Genomic DNA, 26,616 nt, shown 5'->3' on the forward strand with positions numbered 1-26,616 from the left:
AACTGATCGATTTTTACACAAAATTGTGATTACCTAGATCAGTCATTAGACATGGTAAATACAAGCAAAGAAAATAAAGTGCACCTTTCCAGGATATAAAATTATAGACCCAGTAGTCACATTTTTAATTGGCAACACAGACTGAAATACGAAGTTAGATAGAAAGTAATAACATTTCAGTGAAAAGTGACAATCTGTCAGTACGGCAGAGGGACAGATAACCTTTTATTAAAGCTATTAGGTTTGGAGACTCTTGAATATTTTGATTTTGTGTAGGAGAAAGGAAAGCCATTCCTCTAGAAGGCACTAACTGATTTAAACGTGCAGGCAACTCCACAAAGAAAGTGTGTGCGAAGGACAGTCGAGAAGACCGCTTGGTCTTCTGCTGTAGTCCTTACTCTGCATGGTGGACTGTGCGCTATCGCGGAGGCACCGTATCGGTCCGCAGGCTGCCCCACGTCCCCGCCAGTATGCTCAGTCGACGGTCTCACAGATCTCCTTGACCTTCTGGTTGAAGTCTTCCGGTTGATCTGCATACACATAATGCCCCGCCCCGAGAATGGCCTGGGAAAGGAAGGTGTCAGGAGGTCGGTGAGCAAAAGCATTTAAAAAAACACGACGACATAAACAAGGCACCTAGCAACGAAAGTGAGAACAGCCATCCAGAAATAAAACGTAAGAGCATGAGCAACACTGATCTGCAGTAACTTTTACGTGTCTCCATCAACTAAAGAATCTGAGAATAAAGGGAAAGATCTACGGGACCTTACTACAACTTTACACGCAAAGAGCCTTTCTAAATTGGCCTGCGCCAGCAGATCGAATGAACCGAGGGAGAACATGCTGCCTGGTGAGGGGGGAGCTGGTCAGGGGCCACTGGAGGGTCCTTCTCCCGCTTGGGAGATGCCACAGCTCTGGGGACAGGCAAGGCTGGCCTGGACAGGTGTGCGCGTCAAGCCCTGCCCGTCGCCACACGTGGCATCGGGTCCTGACGGAGGCCCTGAAAGCTCGGGGATGATGCGGAATCTCCCGGCAGGCCGACACAACGGAGCAGGCTGCACCTGGAAGCGGAAGCCCAGACGGAGCCACACACTTACTATCGTCTTCACATATGAATGTGGCCGCAAGGACTGGATGCTGGTGCCAGAATTGCCATCTATGCAGGATCGGGCGCCATAGATCACCGAAACCGGAATGTCAGGGTGCATTTTGCCAATTCGCTGGAGCATTGGCCTTTTTGCCCATCCGTAGGGAATGGTCATATTTTTGAACGCTGTCTCACCACTTAAGGAAAAGGAAAACAACACACATGTGACTTCGGGGGAGGAGCATGCATCGCACTCCCACCGTCTCTATCAAAACACTCATATTTAACTTCTCCCGAAGAAAAGCCTCAGTTTAAACAGAAAATGACTCACTAGAAAGTGTAAGAAACAAACCCCACAGAAGGTATGCGCTTTTGTTAGATAAACAAGATTTTCTCAACTCTAGCTGATTAAAAGTCACCCTCTTCTTTTTTTTTTTTTTTTTAATTTTTTTTTTTTTTTCAACGTTTAATCTATTTTTGGGACAGAGAGAGACAGAGCATGAACGGGGGAGGGGCAGAGAGAGAGAGGGAGACACAGAGTCGGAAACAGGCTCCAGGCTCTGAGCCATCAGCCCAGAGCCCGACGCGGGGCTCGAACTCACGGACCGCGAGATCGTGACCTGGCTGAAGTCGGACGCTTAACCGACTGCGCCACCCAGGCGCCCCAAAAGTCACCCTCTTCTAAATCAAACACGCAACCCTAGTTGCCGATCATTAAATTATTAAATTCCCTATGGGGAGAGTTAAAATGTTTTCTTCACTGTAACTCATTTTGAAATGTAGAACATAGCTTTCCAACACGTGCACGGCACCAACTTTTTACCTGCAATAGTAAAGATACCACGATGAGAAGAAATGCAGATTGAGTATTCCTTGTGTGTTTACATCTTTTCTCTCCTGCGTATCATGACATTTGCTGTTTAAAAAGCCCTTTCTGGCAAGGGAGAGGCCGCCTCCTGGAGCAGCCCATTCTCAGAGACGGCAAAGGGCTCACCCGGGACCACGCCGGTCACCTGCCAGCTAGCAGTCCGGTGCCACGCCTCTTCCGTCCTGCCCACCACCCAGGAGGCAGCGTCCCTCTGCCTCAGTCGTCCAGGGCCAGGCACCAGGCAACGAGAGACCAGCCCCGGATCTCAGAGCCTACCGAAGCCGGTCCACTAGCCGGTCCTAAACCGTCTGCCGCGGCCGGCCTTGCCTCTCCTGAAGGACCCAATAAAAGTTCTGGCCTCACTTTCCCTTCACGCTTGTTTTCTGCCACGTGACCAAAGTCTCGTGCTTCCCTGTCCCGCCTCGTGGCACTCAGTGACCCCTTTCTAGGTCCTGTGAGTATAACAAACTTTGCTTTCTTGAGCCTGCGTCTTCTCTTGTGGCCACACCTGACCGCCCGTCACACAAAGAAACACAGCACACTCTGCAAACTCCCAGGACGGATCCGCCCAGCTGTCACTTCGGCTTCCTTGCAGTACCAGGCAGAACTCTGAACTGCCTGTTGTGAAGAATCCAAGTTCCACCGTAAGAAAGACAGCGAACTGGCACCGTGCCGGCACACGCAGCCACGAGACGTAGGGGGACAGGAAAGCAGGGAGACCACGCAGGAAAACAGGTGAGGTACCTGGGACTGGCCACTAAAAACTGCCGGACCAGTCCGTACAGGGTGCCGTCCTAATCCGCCAGACCCCACGGCCCAGTGAGTCACAAAGTCGTCAATCTCTTCGGGACCCCAAGCCTCCCAGCCTCCCTCACTCCTGGCAGAGAAGCTCTAACCCACTTTTCTAACAAGACCGAGACTTCAGCACAGCAGTGGCCACGGCCTCGCCCCTTAACTAAGCAGGCGTGCGCGTTCTCAGCCAAAAGCGAGGGAGGCTGCCTCTGCACCTGGCCTCTCGGCATGTCACCCAAGTCGGAACCCTGGAAGGCTGGGGTACCACCTGCAGGTTCCAAAGTGTGGCCCGTGACCCACCCACACTGGAGTCATCTGAAGGATTTAACATGCAGCCCCGCCCACCGAATCAGTCTTAGAAACAGAGTTCAGGGGTCACACTTTTGACGGTCCCCCCCCACACCCCGCCCCGCCCCCAGCAAGTCTGGTATGCCATGAGGCAGGAGAACCGGGGCTCTCCTCGGCCTGCCGAGTGCTTGACCCTCTCCCTACAACTCCGCGGCCCTGTCTTCCAGGCTCCTCCCAGCTCCCCACTATCTTCAGGCTGTTCTGTCCACTGGTGCCTTGCACCTAACATCGCTAACTCACATATTTAAAAACGAGAGAGAAACACCTTTGTTTGGCCCTCTTGCTCCCTGTGGTGTCTCCCCTCTCCTACTCACTGACAAAACGTCTGCACAACTCCCTCCCTGTCTCCCAGCCCTCACATATTCCTCACCCGCTGGAGCAGAGCCGCTCCCGCAGGCCCAGGGTCATTAAAAAAGTGCTCAGCAAAAGAGGAGCGTTGTCATCACGCGACCTGGAACCACGCTGCAGGGCATCTCCTGGGCGTTTGTGAGACCGAATGCCCTTTGGCAGAGCAAAGTCTCTAAAAAGGTCCGTGGTGCCGCCGACTATCTCCTTTGGTTTAATCTGGCAGCCCTTTTCGCGTAGAGCGTGCAGACTCGGTTCGGAAACGCGGCTTTATCTCCCACCTCCGACCCCCTCCTGCAGGTGCCCAGGACCGCGGCCCCCTCGGCTTACCCAGGACACTGTGCGGGGAGACAGCGCACACTGCTGCCTCATCTCCCGGCAGAACCCGGGACACTTTTGCGCAGCAGCCTCCCCACGAGCAGGGGAGCACGTTAACAAGCACCCGCCACTTAAGTACTGATAAAAATCTCGACTACTCACATGCTTTCAAAGAAGAAACGTGTTACACGCCGACACAGTAAACTGGAACCCTAACCCGTACCTTGGAGTCTGCACGTTGCAGTGGTAGATGTACTCTGTCACAGTGTCATCGTCAAACATTGAAGAATACTTCCGCTTGAAGTCAGGCCTTAAACGCTGCACGAGACTTAAGCCTACGTAACGGGAAGTGAACGTTCTGAGTTACAGTCAACTGCCCGACTACCAGAGAAAGGTTTTGTGTTTGCTCCCAGAACGGGCGTTACACGCAGACACAGCCACGTGTGTTTAAGTGTGTATTTTAGGTGGAAAAGAGCACAGGGCCTAGTATAGTAGCTGCTCTCCTCAGGTTCCCTAAGCATTAAAATAAGGAGTAAAGAGTATTCTACATTGACTTACAGGTGTGTTTCAGGAGCTCAAAACGTACAAGTTAGCTTTCTAAGACTTGTCTTCATAGGAAAATAAATTCCATTAAACATGGCTCAAGGTAACTGATTCATCTTTAGTTCTCCCGCAATTGTAACCCATTAGCCTCTAAATAAAGTAAACAAACCGGGATATACAAGTCTTTCTGTGGAAAAATGAGCCGAGTCTCTGCTGGGTTTTGGACACTTCCAATCCTCCCGGCTAAGGCCATCCACTCCTGAGGGGAGAAGTAGGGCAAAGGCCCCCAGAGGAAAAAGGATGAAGGGCAGAAGCTTCCATCTGGTCCCTATTGCCCCTACCGGGGCCCCAGGGGCTAGCCAGTTTCCCTTTCTGCTGTCACTGCCCATTATTCCAGCAAGGTCTTCTTCACCGGCCCTCCTTCCCGCCTCTGAAGGAATTCTGCAGCTCGGTGGAGAATTCTGATGATGTGGTTGACATTCTACATGACCCCTCCCCCCACCCCGACCATGTGCAAGCAATAGTGGCAGACAGAGGGCATGGCGGGAGAGGGCCACTCCCAAGGAGCCCCCCTCCCTCCCCAACTACTGTCTCCTAGTTTCTTTTCCTACTTTACTCTTCCCACACTGGCTACATGTGGAACTGTGATCAAGCGTAATCCACTTGTATTTCAGGACTGTACAGACTAAATGCAGCTTTGAATAGTCCATCAAAGGAGGACCAGACACCTAAGAGGAGTGGCGGGGCGGGGGGGGGGGGGGGGGGGGGTCGGTGAAAGGGTTGTGGGTGGGGCACAAAGGCTATCTGTCAGAGCGCTGAGGAAGAGTGCCGTGGTCACCAACCCAAACCCTGTGCAGTCCCGTGGTTCTCCCTATCCCAAAGAGGGGCACAGGGCAAAGAGGGGCCTAATACTTAGGAAGAGGGGAGCAGAATCTACAGCCACCTCTGCAGCAGTTATTTCCACACCCTCCCCCATCCCTCTCTTCTCGTCTTGCTGACAGAAGCCGACTCTTGTCTATGAGTTAGGCAGCAACATGCCCAGGTAGGTGGGCCCCTCACTCCAGCCCCTGGCAGCGAATCACGATCCATCGGCCACAGATACGTACTGTTCTTTGCCAGCGCAAGGACTAGGGGTGGGCAGAGACATCTGGGGAGGCCTGCTGGGGCCTTCCAAGGGAACTTTCTTCCCCGACAAAGAGCATTATGGGGAGAAGGCCATTTTCCACTCTTTCCTTTCTTCTTGCTCAGAGCGCTGCTTCGTGAGATGAGGCTTCCCGCCACAGCAGCCAAACAACGTGAGGAAAAAAGGTCAGGAACCACAGCTGCAGGCCCCAAGGCCAACGGCAACGAGCCGGCTAGTACAACAAATGCTGACCACCTGCCTCCAGCCTGCTTGCTACGGGAACAACGAAAGGCCCTGTGGTTTAGACCACTTCGGTGTTCAGCTACTTGCGGCTAACAGCACTCCTCACGGATACAAGCGATGAGAGGGGAGCAGAGGTCCAGACCATCGCCGTCGGGGACAAAGAGGAAAGGTAATTAATTCCCTTGGCTTTGGGGTGGAGACAGAGGAGCGGAGGGAGGGTGGAATCAGCTCTAAATCAGAGACTAACCCCTGTATTTCAAAATATGACCAGAAACACAGATCACGAGTCCCCAGAACCTCGGGTGGAAAGGGATGATTTTATCTTAACGCTCTGACATTATGGGGCAAGAAGGGAATCCGGCCACACCCAGTTGCCCCATGGTCAATGAAGTCAGGCTTTGTGATCTGCCAGCTGCGTACTGCCAACTAGCCAAAGCCTCTCTAATATCACCAACAGATCAACAAGCTTCACTTCTTCTCCTCGTGCCCTGGGCTAGCTCACCTGCAGCGTTTCCTGCCTTCTCAGTTCTGCTAATTACCTGTAATGTTTACAGTATATTATATATATAAACCTACCTACCTATCTATCTATAAATCTCCTCTTTGAGAAGATCCAGTTTCATTATCTTTATGAAAGGACTGGTACTTTTTAGAGAAGGAGGAAAAAAAGTAATTTAGTAAATTAGTAATTCAGAGGAGGAGAAAAAGATTCAGTCTGTTTTTAAGGTTCTGACCAACAGCGGCGATCAGTAAATACTCCTCTACTACCAACGTATAAACACATCGCTTTCCTAAGATGTGGATGTAAGCACTCACCAAAGGGGCCTGCAATCCTGAGGCCAGCCAAAGGGTTAAAGGGAGTCAGTGCTGCTCCCAAGGCTCTGATCCACACTGGGATTGGCCTGTCTTGATCGGCAAGGTCCGGCCGCTCAGGAAAACCCCAAGGCTCCACTAAAATGAGATGATTAACCCTGTAGGGAGGCAGAACAGAAACAATTTCATTTGGCAATCTCACCCCAGGACTCTGAAGAATTAACATAGTTTATAAAGCAAAGGTAGAATCAACCACCTCAAAAACTTTCATATTAAAGACAAGACTAATGGCTGACCAGGCACATCATGATCTTATTGCGTGTAAACTTTCAGATGTGATAGGAGCTGAGAGGTTTACGGGAGGAAGAGGGCTTCCTTTTTCCTGGAGGTAAACGTGGATAATAAAGGCTACAACAAGAGTAGCGTCACAACAGTGGCTGACACTGTAGAAATGACTGAAGATTAATATTACCCTCGTAAGATAGCTTCAGATACCAACAACAGCGATCTCCTATGAAGCAATCATTCTAAAAATTTAAGAGGCATTAATTAGCACTTACGGTGGGTTCAAAAGGACTTTTAAATAAACTTTCCATAAACACAGACAATGGGCTGAAATTTCCCCTAGTCTGGTAAGCATGAGCACATCTGCCCTACCCATGAGATCACAATACACTGAGAACAGATTCTGTTCCTAACCCTTTCCTAATTTTCTTCTACAATGACCAAAGACATAGAAAATTCTCAGCCCCATCTCACATAAAATCCTTTCCTATCACTAACAGCTCTAATTGTTCCATCTTATGAAACCTCCTCCTGACGAGGGAGGACCAGAATTACCAGCAGTACTCCCACGTGCCCGCATCCGGTGTCACAGGCCATAAAGATCCTGAACAGGGCACAAAGGTCCTCATGACTCACGTGATATTCAGTGATAACCAAAACAGCCAACAAATGCCAGCAAAAACATCCCAAGGACAAATGGACAATGATTCCTACGTCCCTTCCCTAAGTCATGACTCAAACAGAAAGGTAAAGAAGCCAGAACATGGGCACAGATGGCTATCATTCCCAATGTAAAATGTTTTATTGTTTTTGCCACCACAGAGAAGGATGAGTTGATAAGGAGTCCTTTGCTTTGACTGCATTTTCTCAAATACAAAGCTTTAGAGGACGGACCCAGAGCACAGAGCCCCAAGGGCCCTTGAGAACACACAGCCCAATGTTTCATCTCACAGATGAGAAGGAAACTGAGGTGCACTGTGTGACCTGCGCCGGGACATACGGCTACTTAATGCGGAAGCAGGGCTAAACCCCCATTTCCCGATTGCAGTAAACTAAACCGTGCCAACAGGCCATAGAGCAGAAGGTTCTCTCTCTCCCCCAAGAACAGGCCAAGCAACATAAGATGACATATCAGTAAAGGTAAAGCTTAACTTGTGTCAACTCTAGGCCAGTCCGAACCCTGAAATACTAGATTTCAGAGCACTGAAAAGATGTGTAGAGTGGAGCTACCAATCTTGTGTGGAGATGTGTAATAAGTGAGATTTCCATATACTTCACGAGACTATCTTCTACTGGCATATGGGAAGGGGATGAAAAGGAGTTTGTTTGCTTTTTTTTAACGGCAGAGGCTGATAATGGACTTCCTCCTAAATTCCTTATTACAGCCCACAGTGAGACCTGAGGGGCGGGGAGAGGCAGGCATGCCAGAGGTTTCAGTGGAATTAATGACACAGTCACCCAGTTGAAAGCAGCAGAGATTCCCATTAGGAAATAGCTCGTAGTATTCACTGTGACTCGGCTCCTGCAGAGAAAGATGAACTCTTCGTTAACACATATTTTACCTTAAAAACTTTAAGGTAAATTAAACTTTGTTATGAATTTCTTTGGGGGTCCTGCCCCGTCTATTCTAGGTTCGTACTGATCTGCTGACCCAAGAAGGGGGAGGACGAAGGAAACTGTGAGGGAGGTCAGGTCCGGTCTATCTCTAACTAAGTGACTGCCTTGTTTCTGCCTTAGTTTTGGCTTCCTGGTTTCATACAGATCTTCAAAATAGCATCCCTAGATAAAAATGCCAGTTTAACAAATTATGCAAAGTATACACACTAGAGAAGGCCAACTTTTTTTTTTTTTTGAAGGGAGTGAATTGACCCAACAATTGTTCGGTCTTGTGTCTTCAGCCGAGCATGGTGCTTAGCACACGGCAGATGCTCAGCAAACATTTGGAGTCTCAGGTTGTTCCACGTTTCCACTCAGAAAGGAAAGCATGTAAGTATATAGAAACTTCATTAACTATACTCATAAAGTAAGCACAGCACTTAGTGCAAGTCTGGATTGTTTTGGTCACTATTATTTCTTAGATGAGCCTTGCAGGCCACTACCCATTAGTGGGAGTGAGCCAGCTGCTCTTTTTAATTGTGCAGTTTGGAACAGAAAAATATTTAACAAGTGTGATACCATTCCATGGAACTTTTATCTCAGACACACACATAATTCTTAGCGAGAGAGTATTGTCAAAAAAGTTGGAAAACAACTTTTTAAAAGCGCTGCCAAAACGTCTAACCTGGGAGTTATGTATCATCTGCCTCCACTCGATGTAAAATGCCTCAGAAAAGAACTTGCTTATTTCTGGTTAGAAGACTTTTAAATGAGACAGACCATCAGAGCACTTAGGTTGCGGCTGTTAATAAATGTCCAGGAAATGTTATCCAGTCATAGCGGCAAAACTGGGAAGGCTAGCTAGTAGAGAAGACTTTTTGTAGGGGGCGTGAGAAGTCAGTGGCCGGAACCACGTGTGCAGTGAGGCACCGAACTTTGAGTCTTCAAGAAAGCCTGACCACAGGTTATTACAACCTCGCAGCAGTCCAAGTTCCCAGGCTACCTTCTCACCAGCTCTGCTGGTGACAAGGTTACCTCCTTGCCTGACAGAAGTTATTTGGTTTAAATGTGTATCTAAACTTACAGGAATGTCGACCCAACCCTCTGACAGTCCACAGAGGACGGCCTGACGGGATTGTTGGCTCACATCCAGGATTAAGGAATGAGTCTAGCAAGACGGCATACATGAGTCACGCTATCAGACTTCTTCACCAAGAAAGAGAGACTGATTCAAACGACAGGAAAAAGAACTGGCAGAGCAGGAAGGAGAGAAGAGCCTATCCGTTTCGAAACGCTTGAAGAGGCATTCTTCAAATCGGTCACCGGAGTAGGTCTTGAATTTGAAGATGGTGAGCACATTACCGCCCAAGGGCAGAGCAGGGGATGACCTCTGCTCCCACAGGCGGGGAGGAGGGAGTCTGAATGCCAACAAGGGTATTTTACACAAACCTGACTCTCATGGGCTTTAAGGTCAGCCACCAGCCAGAAATGATACAAGAAGACAATCAGGCCTAGAACCAAAGAGCACAAGGGAACCAAAGGACCTACTTACAGAAGAAGGAAAGGAGCAGGGAAAGCCAGAGGAAGAACCCTCGGCCCCAAGGCATTTCCCGCCGGCTCCCACCTCTGAGGGACAAGGCAGCAGCTCCTTGAACAACGCACGCACGAAAGACCCCCGACTTCAGGCCAAGTAGAGGAGCCTTTCTTCTCAAGTGGGGCTGGCAAAAAATGCTCAGCCCATCTCTGTACCGTCAGGAGACAGAGCCAGGCAAGGCTGCAGGTCACAAGACCTGAAAGTCATTCCGTGCAGAAGAAAGGACCAGTCGTAACCTATTCTACTGTATCTATTCTCTTGGCCAAACACTTCCTAAATCAGTAAGTTTCCACACGGGCCTTTTCCGTAGTTTATGACAAGGTGTTTATGGCATAGTGCGCTTGGCTCACTCGACTCTCTCCCATGCCCACCTTACGGGGGATCACACAGCCTGAAGAGGAAGGTAGTGGGATGGCAGCCCATGACGCCTCACGCCGCGAGTGGCCCTACTGTTTGTGACACAGCACATTAACCTACAAATGAAATTACGATGGCATCTCTCACACACATCGTGGTAAGCGAACCGAGATGAACGAAGGTCATTTGGGGGATGGGACATAGTAATTGTGCCCCCGTTTAAAGAAACCTACAAACCAGTTTGTAACCCCTCTGCTCACCAGCCACATGGCCTTTCCAGAAGGGCCCAAGCTGTCCACCTAGCAATTTCTTTCCCCACTGCCTAGAATGCTCTCCCCTTGAGACTCAACCTCAGCTTACACTGCACTTCTTCAGGTGTCATACTGGGCCAGGTTCTCCTCCAGAGCTCCCACGGACCTGCCCACCCCCTTCACACCCCTCAGCAGGTTAAGTTGTATCTCTTCTCCAGCACATCTTAAGCCTTCTAAACACATACAGTCTCTCAACATTCGTTAGGGGCGCCTGGGTGGCTCAGTCGGCTAAGCATCCGACTTCAGCTCAGGTCGTGATCTCGCGGTATTTGGGTTCAAGCCCCACGTCGGGCTCTGTGCTGACGGCTCAGAGCCTGGAGCCTGCTTTAGTCTCCCTCTCTCTCTGCCCCTCGCCAGCTCATGCTCTGTCTCTCTCTTTCAAAAATAAACATAAAAAAACTTATATAAAAAACATTCTTTAAACACAACCAACCTGCTGGAATATAATGTTAAAGTATTTCATTCATTACCAATATTTCAATGGAGGAAGCATCCAGGTGCTTTTCTACATAAAGCATCACACCTGCTCAACGCTCAGTTTTCAACCAGTATTAAGAATTGGGAAAATACGTGACTGCCACCACAAGTTAGGCCACAAAACAACTTTTATGGACAGAGACACTCTGCTGCTCATAGACATGAAGCATCTTATGTTGACCGAATGAATAAAAATTAGGAAAAAAAATGGATCGGGTTTTATCTGTTCTCTAGCAAAAGAACGCTTCCTAAACAAGTACATTAAACTAGTAAACTATGCACTTTCATTCTGTACCTCAAACTGCCCTATAAAAATAAAAAAGGAAGAATGGGGCCACCCCTAAAAGATGAGAACAGAAATAGGTATGGACTGTTGTCTTTGGGTTTGTTCCTGCACGCGTAGAAAAAATTGTTTTACTTCAAAAAGAAAAAGAAAGATTGTATTTGTTATACTGGAGGAAACAAAGAAAAAGGTAACTCTGTCAGAGTCCATTAGGAGAAAAAACAGAGACACAAGAAAAGATGCACAGTGAGTGAAGGAAATTAAGTGCATCTCATCTGATCTCAACTAGATCATTTTTTCCTTCTTTTCAACCCCCTCCCTGCAAAATCTTTCTGAAAAGCAAAGATTTATATATTTTAATGTTTATTCATTTTTGAGAGAGAGCGAGCGAAGAGAGAGAGAGAACATGAGAACACGGGGGAGGGGCCGAGAGGGGGACAGAATAGCCAGACCGGGCTCTGCGCTGACGGCAGTGAGCCAAAATGGGGCTCAAATCATCGGCTCACATCGTGAGATCATGACTTAAGCCAAAGTTGGATGCTCAACCGACTGAGGCACCAGGGTGGCCCTCAAAGATTTAATCTCATGACAGCACAATATAAATGGTACCTGTGGGAAAGGCTATGTGTAGTGTAGAGGCGGGAATTATACAGGAAATGTCTGTACCTCCCTCTCAATGTGGTTGTAAACCTAAAACTGCTCTAAAAAAAATGAAAATCTTTTCAAAGAGCTGGATCAAGTGAAAGCTGGGTAAGAGACATTGAGAGTAGGTAGTTCCATACTCAGTTAATACTGTTAAAAGATAAAGCAGGCATATTGAAAATGTCCAGAGTTTATTTGAGCAAAAATTTGAATGAGGCAGTGAGTGGTTAGATATGCTCCAGCAAGAGGAGCGGGGCAAAGACTTACGTAGAGAATGTGTGGAAGCAAAGAGAGTAAATTATCTGACTGGCTGTAGGTTAAGACCAAGTTGGCTATTTGTGATTGGTTGTTTTTAGGTTTCAATTTCATAACCTTGAGGCAATTACAGGCTTAGATTTTAATTTGCTTACGTAGGCCACGAGAGCATTACAGCCACCTCAGTCTGATGGCCTCCTTGTTTCATGAACTTAACACTGGGCACCACCATGTGCCCAACCACAGTGGTCTGACTAAATGTCATGCATGATTTGGGATACCTGAAAACCCAGAGGACCTCACTATTTTGAAATTAACTTGTGTTTAATAATGTAAGTTATACAGGTAAGAATATAGGCTTGAATAGCCAGCATGGTCTATAGACTTCTTCTCAAATACTGGGTAGCAATCGCTCGATTTAAACATGCTAATTATTTCAAGCATTCTCTTGGTGGTTCTCGGTCCTGACACATTTCTTTAGTTTTATTTCTAGCATTAGGCACAAGCATTCAAAACGCATTTTCTAAAATGCAGCCCACTGCAGGAACCACTGGCTTGCTTTCAGAGACTTGTGCTGCCCACCATGTCATTCAAAGTATGTTGCTGTTCTCTTTCATAGAAAGTTTTAAGGTGCTCATTCTTCACTGGGTGTTGCATGGAAGTGAAGAATCACTGAAGTCTATCCCGGAAACCAGTATTTCACTGTATGTTAACTACTTAAAATTTAAATAAATAAACAAATAAAAACAAAGTGCTCATTCTCTTTTGAATCACTGATTTCTTCGGAGTACTTCGTAACTGCAAATGAAACTCTCACCGACCGACCTAAATAGTAAATAGCCATGAAGGGCCAGGATTCACGGCCAGAGTCTAGCCCACATAGTCCTGTATCACATCGCCAAGGGATAAATACCACGAGAGAAACATAATAAACCCCTGATAAGAAACAAAGGAAGCCCAGCCCCCCTGCAGAGAGCCCCCTGTTATCTTTTACCTGAAAAGTATCCACTTCCTTCTCTTACTTTCCGCTAAGAGTAGGACACAGTAGAAGATAGTAAATTCCAAAAGCCAACTAGAAAAAGAAAACTTGCTGGATTTTTTTGGAAGAAGGGGTCTGTCATTTGACAAGACTACAACCGGCTAGCACACCCAGGACTACAAATTCCCCAAAGGGGGGAAAGTATTAAAGCTGAAGTTGAGACAGAGAACGTGTACAGAAAAAGCCAGCTGTCTGAGGGAAGAAAACCTCAGGGACGCAGGGCTGCTGCCCCACGCTTCCAAGTGTGGACAGCACACCTGACGTCACGTGACGGGGCGGCCTCACAGGTGCATGCGTGCCATCTGAAAACAAACGGCCGTCATCCTAGGTTTCATTCACAGACCTCACTGTCAAAGTTGGCTGCAATTCTGGATTTAAAAATTAGTCTAATGAGAAAATGCACCGGCAACATAGAAATGTTGATTTTTTTCGTCTCTTTCCGAATGATAAGGAAAAAAAAAAAAAGCTTTTCTTCTATTTTCTTAGCACTCAAATGTGACCTTCACTCAGAGCTGAAACAAATAGGAAATAGCACAAGAAAATAAGGTAAACAAAGAAAGCAGAAGTACAAAGATTCTGAAGCAAAATTCAAGTCATTAATTCAAAATGAGTCTGAAAAATAAATCTGTAACAATAAAGGTAGGGCACAGATAATAAAAACCCTGTCAGATACACTATGCAGATATATTTTCTGTAGTTTACAGGTGAGAAAACTGAAGCTTCCAGGCTGAAGGATTTGCTCTAAGCCAAAAAATAACATTGGCCCCCAGGACTTCTAATTTCTCACCTTTGGGTTCCTGTTACACTTTATTATAACCTGAAAAAGGTTAGTAAAAGCCTGTTGGGCCCAGAGATCTAATGATAACAATAACAACAAACAATACCACTAAAACAATTCTTTTTTTTTTTTTAACGTTTATTTACTTATTTTTGAGAGAGAGAGAGAGACATCATGAGATCATGAGCAGGGAAGGGGCAGAGAGAGGGGGAAACAAAGAATCCCAAGCAGGCTCTGCATTACAGTGCACAGCCTGATGTGGGCCTTTGAAGTCACAAACCATGCAATCATGACCTGAGCCAAAATCAAGAGTTGGACACAACCAACTGAGCCACCCAGGCACCCCACCACTGAAACAATTCTTACTTGTGGTTTAAATTGTAGACACTCTCAAGTTTGGCAAACAGAAAGTCCTTTCCTCAAGCCTTCTACCAATGTTTAGCAAGTGTAACAAGAAAACACTGACATCATTATTTCAGTCACTAAACTGGCCACTGGTTGTGCCTATTTGGTCTCAAGGATCCTGTAAGAGAATCTGTCTTGAAAGGCTCAAACACCAACAACCAGCAAAGACAGGCTAGCAGAGACCAGCAGCTGGCGGTCTCTCTTCTGTGACCATCACTTACCTTGAGGGGTACTTCAGTGAGTAAGCAGCAGCCAAGAACCCACCCAGGTTGTGTCCAAGCAAGATCATTTTGTCCAATCCCAGGGCACATCTCCACTCTTCGATGGATTCCACAAACTGATTCTCCACTTCTTCCGCATCACTGTCAAACCTGGGCCTGCTACTTCGTCCAAAGCCCAACAGGTCAAAGGCATAGATGGGTCTATCGTTGCAAAGATCTCCATAATTCAGTGCCCAGAGTCCAAGACCTCCTCCAAAACCATGGAGGAGGACAAGTGGAGTCTTGTTTGAAATATTGTGAGAGAACTTCAGTGTCCATATCTTATTCCCATTCGATATACAAACAGGTTCTTTCTTGTATGTGCAGGGGACACCTAATGAAAACATAAAAAAGAAATTCTGCTTAGTTTCCCTACTTCTCCTGAGAAGAGGAGTGTTCTCAGAGCAATCAGAAATTAATAATCTTCTAGACTGGTATCAATTCAAAGGATTTTAGCCTTTATTAGGTCATTCCAAAAAAAAAAAAAAAAAAAGCATACATCTTATTGAAGCAAGTAATTCTCATCTAAGTGGGAAGATCTATCTCAGGGAAGTCTCAAGTACCTGCCGCCGAGGTCTTTTCGCAAGTCATGTCAGTTGTTTGGGCTTCTTTTCACATCTACCAAATGAGGGTCTGAGGCTTCTAGAATTGGAGAGGAACTTAGTGCTCATGGACCCGCTGTTTGGAGGTCTCTAACTGTGCAGACTATAGCAAAAGAATACCTTGAATTTGTCTAACACTGGAAGATTAATCACTGAAGACCGAAGTCAGACTCAAAAGAAACATTTTTCCCTAAAAAGTGACCAGGAATTTAGGGAAGGACTAACAGTATCTGTATTAAACACATAACCAGAACCTTAAGTCATTTCAAAGTTTAGTAGAAAAGAGGGGACAGGGTATGGCAGGAAGTCTTGGCATGAAGTTTTGGTTCAAGTCCAACAATAATGCAAAGAATCACAGTTTTGTAGATAAAAACTTTTACTTGCCTTCAGTGCTGTGGGACTCAACACTTTAAACCTCCCCCAAATTGACTAAAGACAAAACCAATTTGAAATTCCTTTCTGTTAAATTATCAACTGAATTATTGACACTTTAGATATACCACCTACTTGCCCGTATTCACCCGTAGCGGACAAACACCAGAGAACTGGGAGTTTCTGCCCGTCAGCCAAACAAATAATCTCAGGTTTTGTACCACACAGTAGCAGTAAAGAGGAAACTCAGCATTCATTCAGAATAGTAATGGAGCCCAGGCCTCCAAATGGGGGGAAATGCCGTCAGCTTAGAAAAGGGCACGATCCAGCATCGGTACCAAAGCAAACCACGGCAGCATCTTGAACACAGATGTCTGCGTATTCCCATCGACACCAACTGTAACCTCTATTGGGTAGCTCACCCCACTTGTTTTCACATCTGACACTGAACCAGGGCCCGATTCTCATTCCTTTTTGCACCCCCAGACTCTCTCGGTAGGGAATCAGTAGGGAACCAGTAAGCACCACTGCCAGGAAATATATACCCAGAGATACCAGGACTGCCCTGCCACAACAGTGCAAGTTTGGGCAAATTTCAGTGCTCGTAAGAAATTTTAAAAACAGGTTTCCACACCACTGAAACGCAGAATTAAGGAATCCTACGAAACTAGCACCAGAAGGAACTCTAAGGATCATCCTGCCCCTTCATCTTACAGGTAACAAATGGGAAACTGACGGTGGCTTATCCAAGATCCTGACACTACCAGACTGCAGGTCTGGGCCTGGACCAGGATACCTTGTTCCAGTCCAGTAAGTGCTTCACCACACAAAGCCATGTGTTCTGGAACACCTAGAGCATGTGATCAGGCATAGTCAGGATCTCTGGGGACTCCCTGAGACCCTTCCCGGAGATGTAGGAGGTCAAAACTGTTTTCATGACAAAACTAATTTTTTACTCTCATTCTTTGATGGGTATGCAGTGGAGTTTCCAGAGATCACATGGATGTGATTACCAACAGTCTTAAGGCAGAAGCAGATCCGACAATCCAGTTAACCTTATATTAAGCCAAACATTAAAGAGATTTGCATACAATGCTACTTTTCTCGCTACATTTCTGCTTGGGAAGTAGTTATTTTTAGAAAACATGAATCTGTAATAGGTTTCTTACTATTACTTTAAAATGAATAAATTAACATATTTCAAATAATTCCATTTTAATTTCTAGTTGGTAAACATTGATAGCTATAACTGATAAACAAAGCTCCTTAAGGTCCTTACTAATTTAAGTCCTTTAATTAATTTAAGAGTATAGTAGGGGGGGCACCTGGGTGACTCAGTTAGTTCAGCGTCCAACTGCGGTTCAGGTCATGATCTCACCATTTGTGGGTTCAAGCCCCACATCAGGCTCTGTGCTGACGGCTCGGAGCCTGGAGCCTGCTTCGGATTCTGTGTCTCCCTCTCCCTCTGCCCCTCCCCTGCTTACACGCTGTCTCTCTTAAAAATAAACATTAAAGGGGCACCTGGGTGGCTCAGTTGGTTAAGCATCCGACTTCAGCTCAGGTCATGATCTCACAATCCATGAGTTCGAGCCCCGTGTCAGGCTCTGTGCTGACAGCTCAGAGACTGGAGCCTGCTTCGGGTTCTGTGTCTCCCTCTCTCTCTCCCCCTCCCCTGCTCATGCTCTGTCTCTCTCTGTCTCAAAAATAAATAAAAACATTAAAATTTTAAGAAAAAAAAATAATCAACATTAAAAATTTTTTTTTCTTAAAGAGTATAATAGGGACCCAAGACCAAAAAGTTTGAGAACCCCTGCTTCCCAGCGTTTCTGCACTTGTTAATAACATGGTAAAGGGAAAAACAGACCACACACAGAACCTTATCTCCAGTTTCTGGGCAATGTGACCTATGAGATCTAGTTCAGCAAATAGCTCAGTTAACTTACAGGAAGAAAACCTTACATTTTAAAATTTTCTCTTCAGCTTCTTTAAGGTGTGATGTAGATGTAGGGCACCAGGTGGGAAGCCAACCAGTTAGCCATCCTGACCTAGAGCATCAAAAACAAAATACACAGAGAGATGTTAATGCTCTTCTCAACTCCCAGCTGTCACATCTGAAGAAAAGCAGAACAGGAAACTTATCGTCCATACGATGGTGAAGCTGTCTACCTGTGGCACAACCCACCTAATACATACACAGCATTGTGGTAAAGTACTGGGCAGCAGACATTCAACTTCAGCCTGTGAACCTACAGGTACACATGGCTGGCCTAGAGTGACCTGGTTAACTGTTGATGAAAAAGCTTCAGGGTCCAATAAATAGTAGATGAAAAGAATGACCCAGGTATCTGGCAGGGGGGACAGAAGCAAGCCTGAGGCAACCAGTAAGGCAAGGTGTGGGGACACGAGAAAAGACAGGCTTTGCTAGTAGCTAACGAAGGAGAGGACGAACCTTTAACTCCCAGCCTGGCAGCAGCAGACCACAAGCTCATCCTAACAATCTGGGAAAACGCAAAGCGTCAGCAGTTCTGTGACAGTTAGTGAGAGCTAGCTCCTGACCAGGAATATCCAAAGTGAAGAGCTTCCCGATTAAAGAGAAAATGAATCCGAGAAGGAAGAAAGACAAACCACTGTAGCTTCCAGAGGAGAGGTATGGGCCTAAACCAAGGCTATGGCACCAAGAAGATGAGGCCAAGGAATATTTAAAAATAAAACAGGCTGAAGGATACAAACTAGAAGATACAACTAGAAGAGGCCTAAGTTCTGGAGATCTAAAGCACAGCACACGGACTATGGTCTGTAACATGCACCCTTCAAAACTAAGAGACCAAATCTTAAATGTCACAACCTCAAAAGAAATGGCACTTATGTAATGTTGTAAGAGGTGTTAGCTAAAGTGTAACCAGACTGCAGTATATAAATGTTATATAAATAGTGTCAAATCAACACAGTTGATTTGTTGATAAACTTATACAATGTTATATCAAAGGGGGAGGGTGGAATCTAATGGAGGAAACAGGTGACCCAGCAACTATAATACATGATGGAATGAATTCATTCCACAAGTACTTAACTGAGCACTTAACTATCTGTGAGGAACTATTTTAATCACTTGGGACATATCAATTATCAAACAGAGGTAAGAGTGATCAGTTCTCCTTGAGGGCATCAGAGAGTTACTTTTGAGCTACATCTTCTAGGTAAACAGGATTTAGAGTGGTAATTGAGGCATCCCCCATGAAGCGCATGAGCACAAGCACATAAGGAAGTGCATGATGTGTGTTCTCAAGTAACAAGGGCATTGTTTCCAATGGCTGCTATAACAAATTACAAACTTCATAGCCTAAAACAACAGAAATTTATTCAGGGCCACACTCCCAATAGAGGCTCTATCAGAAAATCCTTGCCTCTTCTGGGTTCTGGTGACTGCCGGTATTCTTTATCCTAAGGCAGGGTCACTCCAGTTGTCCCCATCCATTACCACACTGCCTTCTGTGTGACGTCCTTCTCCCTGTCTGTAATCAATCTCCCTCTGCCTTTCACTTATAGAATCACTAGTGATTGCATTTAGGGCCCACCCAGACATCCCAGGATCATTGCAGTTTTCAAAGTAATTGTAATTAGTTAAATTAAAAGTCTGCAGAATCTTTCCCATATAAAGTAACATTCACAGGTGCCAAGGATTAGAAAATGGACACGTCTTTTGAGACCATTACCTTTGGGGACCACTACCACAGATGTAAAGCATGGAGTATACTCCAAGATAAAATATTTATTTATTTATTTATTTAATTTATTTATTTACTTACTTATTTTTAATGTTTGTTTATTTTGAGAGAGAGAGACAGCATGAGTGGGGGAGGGGCAGAGAGAGAGAGAGAGAGAGAGAGAGAGAGAGGGAGGGAGAGAGAGAGAGAGAGAGAGAGAGAGGGAGAGGGAGACACAGAATCGGAAGCAGGCTCCAGGCTCTAAGCTATTAGCACAGAGTCTGACGCGGGACCTGAACTTGCCAACTGCGAAATAATGACCTGAGTCAAAGTCGGACATTTAACCGACTGAGCCATCCAGGCGCCCCCAAGATAAAATACTGAAACATTGAATAAATGGTAGTTGACATTATACTGATGACAACAGAACAATTCACTAAAATTATGTGATGTTAATCAGTAATTCCTAAAATGAGAGTTTTAAATAAGGTTCAGAAGAACTTTGAAGATGGAAATTGACAAAGAATGGTCACATTGCATCACTCCTTACCTCCAAGGGAAGGCTACTTCTAGCTACCTACAATAGGAAGCTCAGCCCTGCTCCAGCCTTTTACTTGATATTCTAGTGTCATTTTTGCCATTCCTTATTCTGTTTCTGGCCACACAATATCCCCTGTTCTCTTGCTTCCTGGGCCTGAATAGCCTTAGAACATGCATCTCCCCTTCTTGTCATGATCCATTATACCTGTTACCACCCTCTGATTCGATTTCATTTCCCCTTTGCCCACATACCCAAACAGGACGAGATCAAGATGGCAGGATTAACACCCAATACACAAACTCTATTCTCTTCCTTCTCAAGTTGTGTTATAACGTTCATATTTACTCATCAATATGCTCGCCCAGCTGTAAGATCCTTGAAGGTAAGGACTCTGTGTTCACCAACGTAGATTACCATACATTGCTGTTGTAAATGAAGTTATTGCTTCACCTGAAATGTATTAGCTACAGTGAATTACAAGTGGATCACTTGAATATAAGAGAATTTTCTGAGTTGGCAGTGACATTCTCTAAACAGGTGGTTGAATTACACAGATGTATGCATATGTCACAATCCAGCAAATAAACACTTAAGATGTAAGCATTTCATCATAATAAAATTTTATACCAAAAAAAGGAAAACAGCCTGGATTTGATAACTGGTTGGATATACAGAAGGTGTAACAGAGGATTTCCAGGTATCTGACTCAGGTACCACTAATAACCACACAGAACGCACAACTAGGAATAGGTGTGAGTAGAGAAATCCAGCTTTTTCTAAGCTTTGTAGGTCCATGCTACATTTCCCTGTCCTATGGAATCTCTCTGGGCATTATGTATAATAGCCGCTCAATGAATGTCTGCACAATGATTAAGTCACTCAGAATCCAGGGTATTTTCGGTCCAAGTTATCCCCATTTTGCAGATGTTAAAAGTACGGTTCAGAAATGTTAAGCACGACATCCAAGGGTATTAGGGTAGTAAGGAAGTGACACAAGTAGAAATTTAAACTCAATTCTGTCTGACCTCAAAAGCTCTGTTTTCTCAGGTGACTATCTTCCTTAAAATGCGTGAGGAATTGTCATGACCTACAGGACAAAGTCACAGGACAAAGGCACATTCCTTAGACCTGCAAGGCGAAGAAGACACATAGTAGCCTACATTCTAACCAGGCTCCACTCCAAATGTTCTCTGTGCTACTTTCAAACCTTCTACATTAACAGGGTAAGATGATATGACCCCGAGGCATCTCCCACAAATGATACATAGAACTTATTAACAAGGTATAAACATAATAGAAAACATCATTATTAGTCTATAAATATATAAGGCTATTTACAAGTTATCAAGGAAAAACAATTCAAAGTTTTAGCAATGAGTTTTTCAATCATTCAACAATTTGTCAATTGTTGGCAAAAAAAGCAGTTAACGGGCAGTTAAAAGAATCTCCTGATATTTAGAGCTTAAAATTTAAAAAGTAAACCATTATTAAGCTGAAGCTCTTCTGTCCTTGACCAGGAATGGTCATCAAAGTCTGTTAGGCCGCAAAAATATGAGCTAGTACCAAAAGGAAGCTACTTATAACTCAATCTCATCATTGTTCTTATATATCCCTCAAACCATAGCATAGTTCTTTGCCAGAATCAGAGGTTGGTACTCAACAAACAAATAAATAATCAAACAAATAAAGTGAAATGAACTATAATCTACTAGGGCTCCAAAAGACATCACAGACACGTTGGGGCAAAGAAAACACAAATGCAGTCTTTGTTTCTGTCTTTTTTTTTTTTTTTTTGTAAGTTTATTTATTTTGAGAGAGAGAGAGAGCACACAGACGTGCACGCAGGAGTCGGGGGAAGGGCAGAGAGGAAGAGAGAGAATGCCAAGCAGGCTCCACCCCCAGCACAGACCCTGACGCAGGGCTTGATCCCATGAACCGTGAGATCATGAACTGAGCTGAAATCAAGAGTTGGATGTTCAACCTACTGCGCTACCCAGGTGCCCCATGTTACAGTCTTTTTGAAAAATTTACATTCTCTGAATACCTGCTACGTACAGGTCCTCGAGTTTAAAATGTTATACACCAGCCTGCAATATAGGAATTATGCCTACAGCAGCTTTCAAAGGACAGATCTGGTCCACCCATCTTTGCCTCCTGATGATGGGCTTAACTCAAGAGAAAAGGCAAAACAGCATTTTTATGTTTGCGAGTCTAGTGCATCACACTAAAACTCAGGGCTTTTCAACCACAGGAGCCACCAATCCTGTTCAGATTTTCAAGGCAACCTTTTCATCGAAGCAGCTAATTGTTTTTAAGTGAATTTTTCTGAAGTACATTTAAACTGAAAAATCTATATTTAACAAAGCATAGTAAAATATTTTATTTTTACTCATTAGAACTGTAAAGATACCTCTTCTCTCCTAAGCCTTGATAGTATTTCTGTCCAATCAGTTTTGCCTAAACCAGATGATAATATGTTTTATAGAAACTGCCTTCTTTCTTAGAGATACTCCACATGATTGACTCCAACACACATAATAGGCTCAAAGGAACATTTCTAAAGAGTACAAAGCTGGGGTCTCTCTTTTCTGTCCTTTTCTTGATCACTCTTCATTCCCAGTTCCCAGTCTGGAGCTGGCCACCACTATTGCTTCAACCCTCCAAGACACTCATCCAACTTCACCTTCTGCCTTCCGGGTATAAACCTCATCTTCTAAGAGACCCTCTGCCCCTCCCACAAGATCTCCTGTGTCCTCCAGTGTTGCTCTGCATCGTAGTAGGCTTGGTGTGTGAAACTGGCACTAAGGACACGAGGCTGAATGAAGCCTGTCAGATACCCAGCAATTCTTCTGAGGTCACAAAATCCAAAGTAAATATGAAACTCATGTGGCCCAGATATAAACAGTAAACAAGAAAACAAACAAAAAGGTAACCAAGATACAGGCTGCCTTCTCATAGCTTCAGAAAATAAACAGAAAAGCAAAACTTCCCTGTTTTATTTAAGCAGATCATTGATAAACACCATTCATCCACTGGCTGAGGCCCTAACTTCAGAAGCAACCCAAAGGTCAGTCACGATATAAAGAAACAGTCATTCACGATGGGGACTAACACCTATCTAGGACAACTGGAAGACTTACCAATGTGCCCCAAAACATTTTCTACACGCCTATTAGCAAGACTGGAGATCCCAGCCCTAAACATCAAATCAAAAGCCAAATAAAACAAATCTTGCTTTACAATCTCTGTAATAAACATAGAGAATCTTTTTAGTGAGCAGACTTCTGAGTTAAAAAAGGAAGGAAGGAAGGAAGGAAGGAAGGAAGGAAGGAAGGAAGGAAAAGAAAAAAAGAATTTGAAAGACTGCAGGAGAGGTGGCAACTCGAAGACAAATATATGCTTAACATATCAATAGAGTTTATTAACTTAAGAATCTGATTTTAAGTATCCTGAGTTTGAGAGATAAAACACTACATTTTTTACCTTAACTTTCTACCTAATTTTTCAAATATCATTAACAAAGTATTTATACCCTATTGCCATCAACATTTAAGTTTCCTGGTAATCCCTGTTTTGTTCTCTAAGACATCTATCTATAGTATTACCAAACCTGAATTGCACAATCTATAAATATTGTGAAACAGGTTTCAACGTTTTCTGAAGAAAACATACAGAAGGCTGGCCAATTTCCACACACTGTTGGCCACTTAAATAACAGTTCTAATTAGGTTATAAGTAAAGAGGATTTCATTATATTACAATTTTGGTTAATATGACTTTCCATCTCTATACTGGTGCTGTCCAGAGAGGAAAGCTGTTTATTACCGCTCTCTATCCTACTCTCTAAAGCACAGTGTTGTACCTCATTTAGAGAAACTATGAGGTTTTGCTTCTTTTGCAAATATCCAAATTTGAGGTGTGAATATATATATGCCTCTAAAATAATTCCTCACCCAGTGAATGATTAAAAACTTTCAAGTCGGACATTACGACCCTTCTGCAAATAAAGGCCTTCTTTCCTGGGTAATGGTTTCCTAAATCCTATTCTTGGAAAAGAGGAAACAAAAAGAATTAGGTCTCATATAACCGTAACTTAGGCGACTAACATGCCCTTTCATTTTAAATAAACAATACTTAGATGATTCAAATTATCACTAACCATTAGATCAATGACCATCCAAGCCCCTCTGACATATTTTAATATATTAATTCACATTCTTTAACTTTTTACCCCCTATATTTTTAACATCTAACTTTTAAAGACCGACCTAGAGCTGGACAATCAGTATTTTAGACATAGTCAGGTGCTGGTGATACTTTCCCCCAATTGTCTCCTACCTTTTTTCACACAGTAAACACCATTCTGGAGTCAGACACAGCACCAAACATACTTAAATAGAACTACAGGTGTACTTTTAGATTTACGCTGCTTAACAAATCTAAGGGACATTTCATATTAGTTCTAAAATAAGTTTATCTAGAGACACCTGGGTGGCTCAGTTGGCTGAGTGACTGGCTTCAGCTCAAGTCATGATCTTGGAGTTCACAAACTGGAGCCCCGTGCTGGGCTCCAGGCTGAGGGCTCAGAGCCTGGAGCCTGCTTCAGAGTCTACATCTCCCTCTCTCTGCCCCTCCCTCACTCATGTTCTGTCTCTCTCTCTCAAAAATAAATAAAAAACATTTAAAATTTTTTTAAAAAGCTTTAAAATAAGTTTATCTACTAGATAAATAAACTAAAAATCCTAGACCAAACTGAATAATAATTTAGACAATTTTTTTTAGTGTTTATTTATTTTTGAGAGATAGAGTGCCAGTGGGGGAGGGGCAGAGAGAGAGGGAGACACAGAATCTGAAGCAGGCTCCAGGCTCTGAGCTGTCAGCAAAGAGCCTGACTCAGGGCTGAAACTCGTGAACTGCAGGATCATGGCCTGAGCCCAAGTCAGCTGCTCAGCCGACTGAGCCACCCAGGCGCCCCAATAATAACTTTAATAAAATCATCTTTCCACACAATTCTTTATGATTCACAATCAGGGGTGGGGAATTACAGGTGACTCCATTCAGAGTCATCTGTAATTCTCAAACGTACTATCCAGTGTTGTTTTTATTAAGTGGACCATCCTGGGACTTTACAATCTTTTGTTAAATTCTTTGTCACAGCGCTAAAATCTCCATTTGGTGGTCTGTGACTGGCATTTTGGAGAACAGGCAAAACAATGAAGTATGAGTTGGTTCATCCAAGGTCAAGAAATAGAACCATATTCCCAACCTCCTCAATATAACTCAAGTTCAGGACCTTATTGTTATCCTAGTCAAATTCAAACTTTGAATTCTAATGAATGTATCTTTTGATGTTCTTTGAATATCTTAGGATGTAAAAACATCAAGTTACAAAGCTGCAAAATATAAAATCAATTACTAGGGTTTTTTTCTTAATGTTTGTGTCGGCATAAGTTCATAATATTGAAGTGTTTAATTCAATAAACATTAATTGAAGCTTACTATTTACAAAACCCCATCAGGCTCTACCAGACATCTGAGTGTGACAAAGGTTTGTCCTCAATGAGCTGACAAAACAAATATACAAATAACTATACTAGAAAACAGGGTAGAAGCACCAACAAGGAAAACACCACAGACCTTTAGGGAAGGGAGACTACAATCTGTTTTGGGTCACAGACAACAGTGTGAACCAAGCCAAGGGAGGAAACAGAGGTAAGGAACAGGTTTAGGAAACAACGAAAGACGAGAGCTCAGCGCAACAGGAGGAAATAAGACTCCAAAGACAGATAAGAAAGAGCCATACTGTGTGCAAAGGGCTTGAAGTCAGGCTGAGTAGTTGTAATAAAGCCACTGTGTGTGGCTACACTGCAAACAAGACGGTGTCTGCTGGAGAGATAAAAGTAACTAATGAAATAAGCTATGTTGAAAGCATAGGAACAAAACGCGTTGCTAAAGCCTGCTATGATCCGGGAAAGGGAGTAAGAAGGATCTGGGCCAGGTGGTTCCCCAGTGACACCGGAAACGGAAAGCGGATGTACTTGGAATCAGCTGGGCTTGGCAGATCTGGTATTCAGGGCAAAGAAGATGGATGGAAGGGGGCAGTCAAAGACCAGGCCACAGCTCTGAATCCGGATGACCAGGAGCACGGAAGCGCCCTAAGGAAAGTAAGGAAGTCAAGGAGAAGAGCCGGACTTTCGGCGTTGTTTAGTTCAGGGGAAGAAAGGTGAAAATGAGATCCTAGTCTGGACGCGTTACGCTCAAGGAATGAGCTGCAAGCATCTGGCACACAGTTAGAAACACCACTAGAACACGGAAGAGGGCACCAGCATGAGGCTGACATCTCGGTTCTCTCCACAAAAGAGACACGTCAAGGATGAGTGGAACTACAAGACAAAAGATGAAAGATGAAGGACGGTCTTGGAGAATTAAGACATTTAAAGAACGGGAAAGGAGCACCTGGCTGACTCAGTTCGCTGAACACCCGACTTCGGCTCGGGTCACGATCTCGTGGTTTGTGAGTTCGAGCCCCACGTCGGGCTCTGTGCTGACAGCTCAGATTCCGTGTCTCCCTTTCTCTCCGCCCCTCCCCCCCTCAGGCTCCGCCTCTGTATCTCTCAAAAATAAACAAACAATAA

At 44.5% G+C, this 26,616-nt stretch overlaps 1 protein-coding gene across 1 annotated transcript in view; it reads right to left on the bottom strand.

The window, feature by feature from the left end:
* Positions 1–332: 332 nt before the first annotated feature.
* The window catches only part of ABHD5 (abhydrolase domain containing 5, lysophosphatidic acid acyltransferase), a 29,689-nt gene continuing 3,405 nt past the window's right edge, over positions 333–26,616 (bottom strand). Inside the window, exons 2-7 of the mRNA XM_047875029.1 lie at positions 17,696–17,781; positions 14,724–15,096; positions 6,484–6,638; positions 3,982–4,093; positions 1,098–1,284; positions 333–564 (exon numbers count right to left, since the gene is read on the bottom strand). Coding sequence (XP_047730985.1) covers positions 475–564; positions 1,098–1,284; positions 3,982–4,093; positions 6,484–6,638; positions 14,724–15,096; positions 17,696–17,781 — 1,003 coding nt within the window. The 3' untranslated portion in view covers positions 333–474. The remainder of the gene's footprint in view (positions 565–1,097; positions 1,285–3,981; positions 4,094–6,483; positions 6,639–14,723; positions 15,097–17,695; positions 17,782–26,616) is intronic.

This window comes from Prionailurus viverrinus, chromosome C2 (assembly GCF_022837055.1).
Source record: "Prionailurus viverrinus isolate Anna chromosome C2, UM_Priviv_1.0, whole genome shotgun sequence".
In the NCBI taxonomy this organism is placed as follows: Eukaryota; Metazoa; Chordata; class Mammalia; order Carnivora; family Felidae; genus Prionailurus; species Prionailurus viverrinus.